The 14,746-nt window shown below is 36.7% G+C and overlaps 1 protein-coding gene across 1 annotated transcript in view; it reads left to right on the top strand.

The window, feature by feature from the left end:
• The first annotated feature begins 4,477 nt into the window (after window positions 1-4,477).
• The window catches only part of SEMA3E (semaphorin 3E), a 147,436-nt gene continuing 137,167 nt past the window's right edge, over window positions 4,478-14,746 (top strand). Inside the window, exon 1 of the mRNA XM_086739947.1 lies at window positions 4,478-4,849. Within this exon, the coding sequence (XP_086596073.1) occupies window positions 4,735-4,849 (115 nt within the window). The 5' untranslated portion in view covers window positions 4,478-4,734. The remainder of the gene's footprint in view (window positions 4,850-14,746) is intronic.

Genomic DNA, 14,746 nt, shown 5'->3' on the forward strand with positions numbered 1-14,746 from the left:
ATGGAGACTGAAGCAGACATGAATTCCCACCTCAAAGGCAGAGATAAGACAGAGATAACAATTACGTGATATCTAGATCTTTCCTTCATCTCCTACATCTGTTGTAAGAATTTCTGTATGACAGAATTTGAAAGCTGATGTGTCAATAAGAACTGCAATACCCAGTGGATAAGTAGTGACATAAAAAAGTTTTACAGATGAAGTGCTGTGAGAGAAGAGGTTCTTTAGGTGTCTTTTAAAGTTTTGCCTATTAAAGAAATGAAGATATGATTACCCGTGCAATATAGCTGCCACAGGTTAAAGTACTAATGAAGTTACAGGCATCATTAACATCAGTGAAGGCCACACAGCTCCTCTTGGGACAGCATACCTCCTTTTGTTCTGCAAACATAGTCCAATAACGAAAGAAAATTCCTGCCGTGGCTCAGTATATCGTCATCAAAAGAAGGAGGCAGTCTTGTAACTTTTAAATCTGGTTTTAAGTTATGGTCATGGCAATTCTTAGACCACCCCAGCTTTAAGATTTCTAAACACTTCATTTTGCTTTATAGTTATAATGTTTAGAATTTGTTGCTGGTGCTAGTAGCTGCAGATCTACTTATTTATATCGTACTCCTGCGTTTACATTTCACTCTATCAGTTAAACTTAAACCAGTTCACACAATATGTCAGAAGTATTTTGTGCTGGAGTGTTTAGATTTACAGGCTCAATGACTTCATTAGAATCGCTCTGGATCTGCAGCGGCTGCAGCAAATCAAACCATGGTTCACAGATTTTACATAGCAATTCACAATTAATTTGTAGTTATTTTAGGTAGATAAAGAATGCAAATGTACAGAACAACCTTACTTTTAACTCTTCTATTAGGAAAATCTGTCATCTTCCCTTTAGGATAGTGCAATTATACTGATTGTACCCCAGCAATTAAATACAGGGTTTGCATTTGCATTTGAATTTCCAAATACTCTTTACTTACAGGTTTCCAGGCATGATTTTTTTACTTTTCTGTCAGAATTTACTTAACTGGAGATTTTACTACTGAAACAAATTCAGGTTTGAACTAGATCTGCTGTGTTTGCCTTATTAACAAAAAAATAAGCAGTAAACCCACCTTGTTTACTCTTCAGAGACCCAGCACTGTACAACATGCAGGCTGCACAGCCCTGGGGCATCTGTGTTTGTACTCATCTAAGACTGAATCCTAATATTTGAACATCTTTATTGCCATCCTTCTACCACTGTTTAAAATCCTTTAGGAAGAAGTGTCTCAAAACACCCCTTGAGGCAAGACCATATGCCTATTTAATTGAAAAGATGCTGAGGTAAAGAGCTTGACTGCCTTGCCTGAGGCCACACGTTTCTCTTGACTTGAAATTGTGTGCACCTTTCCACTACTTACTTTGCATCCAGACTTGATGTGTAAGGGTGTAAGTCTTGCCATCCTCATACAGCAATTTGAGAAAAAAAAAATTGAAGATTTACACTGTGAGAACATTCACTTTCTCTTCTATTCTGCTAGGTTTCTTTCCAGTACAGGCATCTTTCTCCATGCTCAGCAGCGTTCCTAGCTTTCCTATGCTGGCACCTCTTGCTGACAGTCAAAACCTTAACATCGAGCGCCAGCTCCTGCTTCTGTTTCTGCACCTTTGCTCCTCATCAGGCAGGAGAAGGAGCCTGAGGCACCCGCACAGCCCACCCTGCCTGAGAATCAGATTTCAGACAAAAAAAAAAAGCTTTGTCCTTAGGCACAAACATGAAAATCAGCTTGTTTGGGTATTTCTGACTCTACTGGAGCTCCAGCCCTGGGTCACGTTGTGTTTGTAGGGATCCAAGGAGCTGTGTAATAGCTGGGGATGTGTGGGATTAGAAATGTGTGTGAGTGCATGTAAGTTCATGTTGGCGGGGGATTGCCCTTATTTTTATGTATGTCTTCTTTGAATAGACCTGCTGCACCCTACGTCTTATCTAAATAAAAAATAAGACCCATAGTTTCCAGCAACTCCTTTATCCCTTCCACCCCCCAGTTCCCTTGCCCCAGTTGGAAAATGAAACCAGAACTTTAAAGCTGGCTAAGCTGTTCTGAATTTGTTGCACTAGCTTTTTGGTACCACCTTAGTATACTTGAAGACTATTTAGTCTGTTGAGCATCTACGAAATTAGCTGCAGCCTGGGATAATTAATAAATAACACCCTACTACAGCTTGGAAAGGAGCTCTAGAGACAGATAAGATTTTGGGGTTTGCACTAATATTTGCTTTATTCACGGAACATGGTTTTAATTCTCATACTGTGAGCTCACATTTGTATTTTTGTGTCATTTTTGAAAACATATACATTAAATTAGAAGGAGTGTTAAGTTTTTCATATCAGCATCCTTCAAAGAAAAAATTCCATTTGAACTATCTCAGAGTTGGAAATGTTTAAATTTTGCATACTTACGTTGAGAAAGAATAAGTCTTTGCGAATTCTATTAATAGATTTTTTTTTTGAGGAAAAATGTAAATATTTCAGTAAGAACTCACAGAATCACACCCAAAGACAAAAAATCACACAAAAAATTTTCAGAGAGTCTTCACTAACCTCAACAGGCACCAGATAATGCTCATTTACAGCAGATTTTAATGGTCGAATGCAGAACATTCGTATTCCTCAGTAGTACAGAAAGGTGCCAAGAATAATAATCCCATCGGGTCAGTGCTGAGGGGAAGAGCCTACATTGCCTTCTCCACTGACAATGTCTCAAGTACACCTGCTGAGCTACTGCCAGACAACTGGCACATCAGCATAAAATTCACTGCATCCTGCAGTTGTGTGCAAGAAATGGAGCAAATAGCTCTGTGATTTAGCTCTTGCTCCTGTGGTTTAACTGCTGTTGGAGCAGTTTCCAGCTGATTTAAAGTAAGCCCAGGTATGTATACGTGACCTGCTGTTGGAGAACAAACAGGTAGACATGACCTCCTCCCCACTCCTGATTATACAGCCTCCGGGAGTCCTTGGGCACTCTCATGATTTACTTCTGTCTTTTCAAAGTTGCGGGTTTTTTTCTGTCCTAGGAGTTCATATTTTTTATTCATCTTGAATAGAGCTATCTTCTTCCATCCATGTATCCTGCTATTACTATTATTAGTATTTCACTATATTATTGTACTGGGTTCTTTTCAGTTTACTGGTATATAGAAATTTCTTATTAAATCTTTCTCTCCAGATATTGCTATCTTTTGTTGGCTCTCAAATTTATTTGAGTGTATTATTGTCAAATGCATATATTAGTTTTCATTTTCCTTTCTTTCTGATTCTTTTTCTGTATAAAACAATGAGAAGTATAAAGACTTAACACCACTTTAATGCTCCATTCCATTAAAAAATTGCAATTGTTAATGACTGAAATGCACCTCACAAAATTTTAAATGATTCTATGAATGAGATCTTAATTATAGAGAAATTTATTCCTTAGTTAATATATTGCAGACATAGATATATAGTCTTCATTTTAAAAAATGTAGTTCTTGCTACAGGTATATTTCTACATTACAAATGACATTAAAAAGAGATGAAATTTTCCGATATTTTTTAGTTGCAATATAAGAGGTAGCTGCTTGACACTTGTAAAACTGAAGCTGTTTATCATACCATCATAGCTTTCTGCTCAGGCTTTTTTTTTTTTTTTTTTTTTTTTGTTAATACTGCCCAATCCTACAAGCATTTAATCAAATAAATGATTTTACTGACATGTATAGATGACCTAAGATTCCAGACTTACAGACACATGAAATGTAATGGGGAGAAGCCACATTAGGAAAAAAAAAATCACAAAATCTAAACCTTTTCCTGTAAAGTAAGAAAGGATATACAACTGGAATCTTTTTATTCTGATCCACTTAGTAGCATGCTGTTTAATGACTCTAAGTGATAATGTACTTAAATAGTTAATTCAAGGGTTAATCCTCCTCCAAAACTGAGCTGGGAACAAAAGCTGAAATGACTTTTCGAAAGAGAGACTCGGGAGGAATTCTGACCCTTCTCCAGCACTTTACAATGTGAAATCATGAAGTAATTGAGGAATCAGTGCACGGCACGTGGATTAAAACGCTTCCGAGAAGCAGCCAGCACTGTACATTGCCTCAACCCTCCCTGAACTTTCTCAGTAAATACAGCAGCCTGACAGCCCAGCTTCCCGCTGGGTGGATCCTGCAACTCCAGGAGGGAATGGCACTTCTTGTTTTTAATTAGCAAAGGTGAAAGGTGAATTAAAACTAGCTGTTTGGCAAGTCAGAGCAAGGGGCTGAGTTCTGAAGAGCACCAAGGAGGAGGGTGCTTTTTTTTTTTTTTTTTTTTTTTCCGCCCTCCCTCCTTCTCTGAATGAATTGCCTTGCAGGAGGGACTGAAAATACAGCTTCTTCCTGAATCCACTGGCAGAGTTACTAAAGAGAGCTCAAGACACAACACTGCAGAGTAACGCCTTGGAATGTCCTCGCACTTTATAAACAGTTGTCCTAGGGAGGGAATATTTTTACAATACATTTGCACAGCTTGACAAATGGCTAGCTGAGGCTGTGTGCTTCTCTGATGAACGTTGAATTTCCCATAGAGATACCCCACAAAGTGACCAAAGAGAGAAATCTAACTGCACTGGGAAACTAGAAGTGGAACTTGGAGCCTTAAAAAAACCCACCAAAACAACAAACAAACAGCAGCAGTTAAGTGAAGAGTGCAAGAATTTGATCTTGGGCAGGATGGCATCTGCCCAGGACCTTTTAATCCTGGCACTATGTGGTTTATTACTAGAGTTACCGGCTGGATGTCATGCAACAGACACGAGGCAGCCAAGGTTACGTCTGTCACACAAAGGTAGGTCAGTGTGTCAGATTTTTAAAGACTTTATGCTAATGGAAGTTTATTGACTTCACTGAAAGTATTGCATCGGGGTTAAATTATGGTCCTTTGACAGAGTAAAACATTCTTGTTCAGAAATCTTGGAAATTCTTTCCTTGTACTAAACTGCATCCATAAATTAAGTTTACCAAATTCTGGAAGATTTAAGGCACTTACAGTGATGATTTTAGGCTACTGAAATATTCTTCTACCTGAAAGTGTGTTAGACTTGCTTGTCATTCTGCATTATGCTCTGTGCTCTAAGAAGGATGTCTGGTTCTTAATAAGAGGAAAAGAAATGGAGATGATAACCTGAAATTATTGCTGAATAAATGTACTCTTATGCATCAAGTAATCCTTAAACAATTAAATGTCTGTTTCACTTTTAGAGTTCTATCTATCTACAAATATAGCTAAGGCAAAAAGACTGAATTCCTGTGCAACCATATGATTCATTTTCTAAACTAGCAAGTGTCATCACACTATAATTAAAATGACTAACTGCCAATGTAAATCTGCTTGCAGTTTAACTGAGTTACCCAAAGAAAAAAATTATTTTTTTCTCACATATATATGTAGAGTACTTGTAACTGTGGTGGTTTTTTTTGTGGTTTTTTTTTGTTTTAAATTATTTAAGTTTCAGTTTACCTGAAGCCTGAACCATTCTTCCTTAGCTTCTTCAGAGTATCTCCTTGTTCGGTTCAGGATTACATGTGATTTAAACTCTACCCTACGATTTGATTTTAGCCCTGTGTATATATAAAAATACCTGTGCACAAGTATGACATTTCAGTTCTCTGCAGCAGTACATACATTTGTGGATTATGTACTTAGAAATGTATGACAGGCAGTTATTGCAACAGCAGTGAAAAAATGGAAGTGTGTAAGATTGATGATTGGCTAATCAGTAATGTTTTAATATTACCTCTTATGCAAAGATGAAAAGAAAATGCCTTTTTGCTGACACAGTTGGGAATGAGCAAATGCTAATTAACTCAAGAATATTTCTGTGCTTATGGAAGTGATAACTAAGCTGCATCAGTGTGAAGTGCTTTAGAATACCTATTTTAAGTATGGCTAAGATTTAAGAATTAACATCAGCTACAGCTTCACATGTAGACAGCTTTAGTCTAAACAAAGTTTAATTGTGTTTTATATAGCAAGCTAAATTGCCAATTATAAAGGAAGGAGAAACTGAATAGGATAATTGGTCTGAATGTCTTGCTAGGAAGCTATAAGAAATGGGGTTTGCTTTTATAGGGCTGTGAAACACATTTTAAAGAAAGAAAGATTTGTCATGGAAAGCTGTCTTGTAAATAAACAATTAATTGCTCTCAATGAAATAAATTACATGACCCTTTTTAATATATAAACCACTTTTTTATTAGCCTATGGTTTCAGAGTACAGTAGGAATGAGTGACAAATGCTGATTATATAATCTTTTCACATCTCTTACTGTTGAAAAGATTTATTTCTAGGTGTAATTATTGACTGTGTCATTATTATTGGTATTTGTTTGCTTGTGATAGGGTAAGGGAGATGAGGAAAGCACAGTAAATGAGACAAATAGACCTACTGTTATGTTGGTTCAGGACTCTGGCTTAGCTGCCAGTTTTGGCAAGCTCCCCACTATGGTGCTGCAATTATTAACTGCTTCTGTGCTCACTTGTAGAAGTAATTGTTTTTCCGCTGGTTGGAATCAGTATAGATTTCACTGCATACTACTTCCATTTTCAGCAGGGAGCCAGTAATTTGGGCATAACACATCATAATTCTGGTATTTTCAAGGAGATTTTAAAACATCCTTTTCTCATAGAGGGCCAAACCTTCTGTCTGATGCCAGTTCGCCCAGATCCAATGACACAGAACGATTTGTCCCAAGTAAATTCTCTACCATGAATACACACACATCACCATCTTGTATTTCACCTCTCTCATTTTTCACACTTTTGAAATGTGACTGGTTTTACAAGCTGTGTTGCAGTCAGTGGGTGCACGACCGCATATCCCGAGTCAGAGGTTAGAAATGGCATACCTGCCTGCACCCTGGGAACAGCTATTGCAGTCCTCCCAGCCAAAAGAATGTAGCGACCAAGCATGAAGACAATGAGTAAATGTCATTGCTGTATTCGCTAATCAAACAGGAACAGCAGGAGGGTCCTTCATCTTAATTGCATTTATTCCAGAGAGGCTTCTGTGGGTACCAGCTAGGCATGGGGTAGTTACGAAGACTTAGTCACGCACTCTCTTTATAAAGCTACTCCAGCCTGTCCTGTGAGTTGCCATGTAGTACAGACGACGAAGCCCATATGTGTAAATTTTCAATGTGGAGTAGCTGTAAATTCAGTTAAAAATTTCACTGCAAAGACCCTGAAACATGAAAGTAAGCATGCCTGCTTACTGCCTCCCTTTGTAAGTGTGGATGCTGGTGGTTAAATGGGATTCAGGCCATTGCAAGATAGGCTAGTGCTGACTGGCAAGCTAAAAGCTTCTGTGATGAGTATGATAAAGTCCAGGGAGATAAGATGTGTTTTCTATGGAAGAAGTATTTAAAACCAATCTTTTTAAAAACCTTGTTACTTTGAAGAGTCAAGAGAAAGCTTCCACAAATTAGAAAGATTTTTTTTTTATTTTTATGAATTCAAAATTTCACTTTTTAATTTTTCTTTTAAAATGGTGCCCAGTGAAAGTGTAGTGAGCTGACAGTGAATGAGAACTTTTTACTCTCACAGCCAACCAGGCTTCACCTGCAGCACACACATGCCTCCAAACCCACTGCAACAAGATCAGGTCCTAACCCTTGCTCAGAGGGGTCACCTGATGGATAGGAATACCAGAATCCCCTTGCCAATTAAGGGATGTATTGTGCAACCCCTGTGTGACTCTATGACCATACTTACTCAACTTCAGTGGGAGTTCATGAAAGTCTTGCATTCTTGAACTACTGTTAAATCTGTCAAGTTAATGCAAACTGTAACGGTGATTTTTGGTGAGGTGGAGGATGGTTTTTATTCACAGTAAACTCAAACACGAGAATTTTGCCATTCTTTTATATGGGATTAGAATTAATCCTATAACCACCTAACAGTTATTTTATGGTTCTGACTTAATTTTTAGTAAGCTGAACTATATTGATATCCAGGACTTGAAGGTGTTTTCCTCAAGCTCTCAGTCTACGTCTATCAGAAAATTTACACTGCAATTAGTACCACTTGTGGTATTAGTTATATGGTTGCACTAAAGGTCAGTGTTTGATGACGACCAGCGAAGATCTTGCTTGGGGTATTAATGTACTCCAATAGCTTCATGTTGATTTGTAGAGATAAAAATATATTATCGCTTGCACAGTATTACAGAGAAATAAATTTCTACATTATTAAGTTATAGGTTGACAACTACATTTAAAAATCATTAGCTCATTTTACGTACAGTACAGGCTCTGCCTAATGAGGTGTTAATGGAAGCCAAGCTTCAACCCCTATTCTTTATAGGCTGCTGGTTAAATTCTTTCCCAGTATCCCACAGTTTGGGTTCTCGCAATGGGAAATATATAATTAAGGTGAAATCAGCACACACTGCATGTTAAAAAGAAACTATTTATATTACAGATTGTAATGGATTGGGTTTCCAGAGGACAGGAGGGATATATTTATATAAGCCTAACAGAGCTACACTAGAAGCATGTAGGCCTGAAGAGCCCATGAAGGATGTAATTGTATAATTCAAGCATTACGCATAGTTTGCAGTGTGTTTCTGACTGTTTTTTTTTTTTCCCTAGTTTGTGAATATGGTAAAGAGCAAAAGTAACATAGTATGAAACTGAGATGTTGAGCTCTTACAGCAGTCTGCACAATTTTGTTGCTGCAATGGGATCTGCTGTAGTCGGTTGTGTGCAGAGATTTGCAGATCTTGAGGGATCTGTTTTCTGTTTTGTGTTCACATTGCTCTGGAATGACTTGTGTGATTTTCTTATCACCTGATCTCAGGTTGTGTACCTATACACTGGACGCTGTTCCTGAAGAGGTGTGGTTAAGTAGGAGCTGTACCTGCCTTTCCAGTCCAAATATCTCCCTTTCATCTGCTGTGGGAGCTGCTTGCTGCTTTCTATAGCAGAGTCAAGCTGCAGCAGGCAGAAGGAGCAGACTGAATTTAGAATGAAATAATCTGGATCAGAAAATTTATTCTCTAAGTACAAATATTTCAAACAATAGCAGCAGACAACTAAAGAAGGGGGAACTGAAATGTTGCAGAAGAAAAGTGATACTCTCTGTGTTCACATACAGATTTTAAGATATAGAATGTGTAATATAAATCATTTAATGTATAAGAATGTAGGTTTGTTAGAGCTAGCTGATCATCTTAGATGGCTGCTGACATCTGTTATAGCAAAAAAAATGTTTCATTGTGATTTGCTGGAGCCATACTTTCAGTATACCTACTTTAACTTGGTAATTGTAATTTAGAATTCATTTTAATTAACACTAAGAGTTTCATCATGCTTATCAATGTTACCCTACTGTGTCTGTCCTCTGGCTAGGTGGCAGCAAGATTTACTCAGGGATTAATGACTAAATTAAATAACAAAAATGTAGGGAATTTTTAGGCAGACATTTGTGAGCTCTCAAGTAGGTAAATATATTTAATGCCAGTATAGTATTTTCAATTAGCAATCATGTGGCCACATAAATCACGGCTAATTAATGACTAGTCACATAACCCAAACTGAATCATGACTGGTTAAATTTAATGCATGAAAACGTTTTATATTTTTTAACAACTGTATTATCCTGTATTATGGCTTCAGGTCTAAATGTGTTTAGGTGTAAAGGCTGATAATCAGAATTACAAAAAACAGGTGACAAGCAGTCTCTTCTTCTTACTCTAATTCTTGAGGCCACAAAGAACTCAATGTCAGCTTAGAAATGTCTCAAGGAAAGATACACAATTATCTCTGGGCCACTTGTGGGGTAGAGAGGAGAGCTTTTGCATCCCTTCTCCTATCAGATGGACAACTGATTCTTTACTGTTGGTAAATAATCAGTTGTTGACCAGGACAAGCTCTAGATTTATTGTTCGTCAATGTCAACCAGGTGACTGGCAGCAAGTTCAGGAGTGTTTCCAAGTAATCCTAGAGGGACTTGCTCACCAAGACAGGAGATTTTTGGCAGACAATCTATGCTAGTTCCTTTCATAACTGCATTTTGTTGACAAAGGCTTCTGTAAGTATTGCTGTAGCACAACTCTGAAGCGATAAGCACCACCGCTGGGGATGCAAGAAGCAGACTGTTTGCTTTGTAACATCAATCACTTTCCTGCTTTTGCTTTAAAGAACTAAGTACCATCTGAAGGTGCAAGACCAGAATATTCTGCATGCTGCTGCTTCTATACAGCTACCTCCCTGCTTTCAAAGCAATGTCACCATCTGCTGTTTTAAACTCTTCATCAGATACTGTACTCATCATCATTTCACTGAAAGCAAGTGTTGTATTTTACTTAAATGAAAATAGGATTAATGCTGTTTGTATGATTTACAGTACGCTGTGCAAGGGTGAGCATCTGTTTCAGGCCTTTTGAGAAACTTTCCATCAATAAATATTCTAAAAGTGTGCAATGGGAATACTAAATATTATTAAAACTGCCGCCCTGGTTTTCTTCATGCAGCCAGGCAAACATGATGAACTTATAGCATGTAGCCAGTATTAATTAGAAAAATCTTCATTCCTTAAAGAAATTCATAGCCTGCAGAATAAAGATAATCATCTTTGGTTTACATTAAAAAAGCCCTCTTAACTTGAATATGCCATTTAATCTGTTTTGTGTTGGTTAGTTAATGTTTGGCAATTAAATAATCAGTTAAGGATTCATGATTAAACATGAAAGAAAAAGTTAAAAGAGAAAAAGAATTAAAATATTGCATTATAAAAAAAAAAAATCTGCAGTGTAGTTTTGTTATAATTCCAAACTTCTGTAAAGAAAGGATGTAAATAACTATGAAGAAACAATATTTGAGAATTTTTTTTAAATAAATACCATCTTTAAATTGATGAAAAATGTAAATGGTCATCACCAAGATTCAGTTTGAGGAATTGAATGAGTTAACTACATACATAGAAACAAATAAAATCATCATCGTTGTCTCAGAGCATAGTTTCAAAAACAACCTATTGTTTCCTCACTTTTATCATTTCACGTTGACAAATTCCTTTTTCTCTTGATATTGCTTCTTCTGGTCACCCTCAAGGCTACTAGTTCTTACTTTGGAAGAGAGGTTTCACCTTGTTAATGAATTCAATTGAACACTGATTTAACTGTGTTTCTCCTTTAAGCAGAGGAGAAGGTATAAGTTGATATGCTTTCACTCCTGCTGCATTCATTTGGCAAACTGTTTTATAGCAGTCTAAAGACTTTTTTTTTTTTCCCATTTGAAACAATGTAAAGCAGGAATGTGTTACTACATGTTCAGGTTTTTTCTTACCCTGTGTTCGTCTTCAGGCCTGCAAAAATGACCTAAGCAAAACTGTTTGGGTTTTTTTGTTTGTTTGTTTTGTTTTTATTTTATTTTATTTTATTTTAAGAAACAACACTACAAACACAAGGAAGGATTTGTCTGGTGGTTTTTTAGGATTTCTCTGTGAAATTTCTTGATGGTAGACCTTTTCAGAGGATTTGTAAAGTGCAGCACATTATGATTAGGCATCTGGATACACTGTTTAGCTGCACTTCTCTAGGTGAATATATCATCTTAGTGGTGAATCTTTGTTTTTCTTCTAGTGTCCTCTCATTCTTATTTTACCTGTAATTTGCAGGATCTCCCCAATATAATGGCATGTCAAATGTTCCTTTTACAGTTTCTGTGCAAGTATATATGCAGGAGGTCTGTAACCGCAAAGATGTCAACAAAGTGATGCCTGCCAAACATCTTGGCCCTGGCATGACGCTCAGACTGTGTGCATAGCCAATAGCTGCAAAACTTGGATCACTTGTGTACCTGAAATGTAATTTGGGATGAAATAAAAGGTGAATTGCATCATTAAATTACTTTTTATTAGTCTCAGGTGAAAGTAGATAATTGGTGTTTGTTTATGTCATGTCTTGCTATCCTATCTCAATATAGTACTTATTACCTCTTCTGTCAATCAGAATCTGCTCAACTCTAATTAAAAGTCAATATGAGAGCCTTCCAGTTATATATAATGACTTAAGATTTGTCCTTGAATGCAGTGCAATGTTTCAGACTGAAACTAAATTTGCCTGGTGGAAGTGCCATCCATTTACCTCATACACATCACAGTACAAAATCAATGAAGTTTACCAAGTTTACCTTTACCATGTTGTCTCTTTGGCTTCCATGGAGAAACCTGGTGCCATAGCACTTTATGTAACTCACCAGTCTGTTACTGATTAACTCCTGGTACTTAGATCTCCAGTATCAAGGAATGGATTAAAAACTGAATTTTACAGTGCTTCTGCAGGTTAAAAAGTCAGCTCAAAGGAAACCCTGTAATAGTCTTATGGCAAAGACTAATTTGCCATACACATGCAACATCTAGCTTCTAAAATTGTATTACTGTTCTTAGTTGAATTTGCTTGATATGAGCTTTCATATCAAAAACCTAGTTGTGAAGGGTAGCTTTCCAGTAAAGGAAAGTTGTATGACAGATGTGATTTTTGTGCTTTGTGTGATCTATCACAATATAGTTCAAAGGATCCTTATGAATATTAAATGTCAAAAGACAGAAGAAATAAAAGGTCAAAAATTTCATTCATGAAAAAACCCTAACAAAAACCAAACCAAACCAAACAAAGCCTGTTAGCTGAAAACAGGAGAAAGAAAAAAAAAAATATCACAGATGACTTTTCATATCCCTTGATGAGATATTCATTATTTATAAGAACTGGATGACACGCCATATATAATCCTCTTTAGACTGTGATTTGGCAGCAGCAGCAAGAAAAATAAATATGTTTACGATCCTTGTGAAATCATGGTGCTAACATTTCTACTTCATCAGTACTGAAGAATTTCAGGCATTAGGAAAGTCTCTCTTTCAGTGCAGTCAGTGGAGTTTATTCCCTGTTTCTATTTATTTAAATCCCCAAAAATATATTTACATACACACTTAAAAGATTCTTGACTGGATTCCTCTAGTATCATGATGGGTTTTTTTTTTTTTTTGCAAACTCTTTGCAAAATAATTCTCTAAACCAAGGAACCTGTTTGGAAGACAGGCATTCAGTGAAAGGAGACTTCACTCCTCTTAACATCCTTAATGTATCTATTCTCTACTTCTTCTGTGTTTATTTTTATCTAAAGGATTCCTGACTTCATACTGTGAAGCAATTGAAGCTTCTGTGGGGAGTCAAACAATGGGCTTTTTACTGTTGCTAAGTTTGCTTTATAGGCTTTTTCTTACAGCACATTTGTTTAATAGGCCTAGTAAACTAGTGAATGCAGCTGTAAATATATCTTTTATTTGCTGATGTGCAATAAACATCACAGGGATTTTGGCCTTTTCTTATTCTGCTCTTCCTGACACTGGTGAAAGGAAATTGTACAAAATGAATGAAAAGTGCCTTAAAATGATCGCAGAAAACAACAGTTCCCAAATACCTAAGGGTCAGTACCTTGTTTCTCTTTTAACAGATGGTTTCTCCCAGCAGTGTTACTAGAAGTTAATAATAGTAAAATAATAGGTTGCTTGATGTGAGGGAATTATTCCAGATAGCACTATTCACTGGGGTCATCACTGAAGGTCATTTTTCAGCCAGAAAGCTAAAGGTTAGCAAGTGTTGCTCAACTCCATGAGCTCCTACAACTCTTTATTTATGATTAAGCCAAGTGCTTTCCGTGGGTGTGTGGTAAAAGCCAAGAGTAAAGGAAAATAAACCCATTCCTTTATGTATTAAATATTTCATCTCAGTTGATTGAGAATAGTATGATGCAAAGCCTGAAAATATGTGTTGTCTGGGAGCCCAGAAAGACCTAAGCTGTCTTAGAGATCTTGTTCTTATTAGTGTTGTTGCTGAAAAAATGTCTTGTCTTTACGTGCCTGTGTTTACATGCAGTAACTCATTATTTTCACTTCCCTGCTTATCTTAGGCATGGCCATGTCCTTCTGCATATTTTCAGGTTACACAAGCATCTGGGATAGTAGTAATTTCTAAACACACTATTGAGGAGGTGTTAGAATATTTAACAGGTTGAGCATTTATTATAGCTCAGAACCACTGTCAACAGTCCCAGACTCTTTATCAATTTCATAGTATTCCTCATAGAGTGACTGCAGCTTCTGTGGGTCAACACTCAAACACTCCAATGGGTTATTTAATTTCTAAAATACTTGAATTCTTGTGAATAAAATGCTTCATGTTTAGAAGATAAAATAAACATTTACAGTAAAGAGTGGTTCTCTTACAATAGCTTAGAATGCAGTACACTGTCCTTAAATTCTACTGCTAAATATATTAAACCTTTAATACAAAATTAGAAAAGAGGCCTTATTTCACTGTTACTAAGGACAATAGCAAACCTCCCACAAAGTTCTGTGACTAAAGACTTGTCAGGATATTCCTTATTTCTGACTTTACTTTCTGAAAGAGCTGATCCATTTGGTTGTTGCACTTAGCCTGTAAGTGTATTTCTGTCTTGCCTGCGTATAGAAGGAGAATAATGGTCAGCTTGAACCAGAGGCCTAGCTTATGTTCAGATAGAAGTAGAAGAGATGGATTTGGGATGAATGTCTGACTATAGATCTAGTTACACATCTAAGGATAACAACCTTTGACTGAGAATGACTTACTGCAGATCTTACAAGCTGCAGCACTATTGCCTTGACAAAGTATAAGTGAAGATGTTATTACTAAGTACTATG

This window comes from Chlamydotis macqueenii, chromosome 1, assembly GCF_036417535.1.
Source record: "Chlamydotis macqueenii isolate bChlMac1 chromosome 1, bChlMac1.mat, whole genome shotgun sequence".
Classification (NCBI taxonomy): Eukaryota; Metazoa; Chordata; class Aves; order Otidiformes; family Otididae; genus Chlamydotis; species Chlamydotis macqueenii.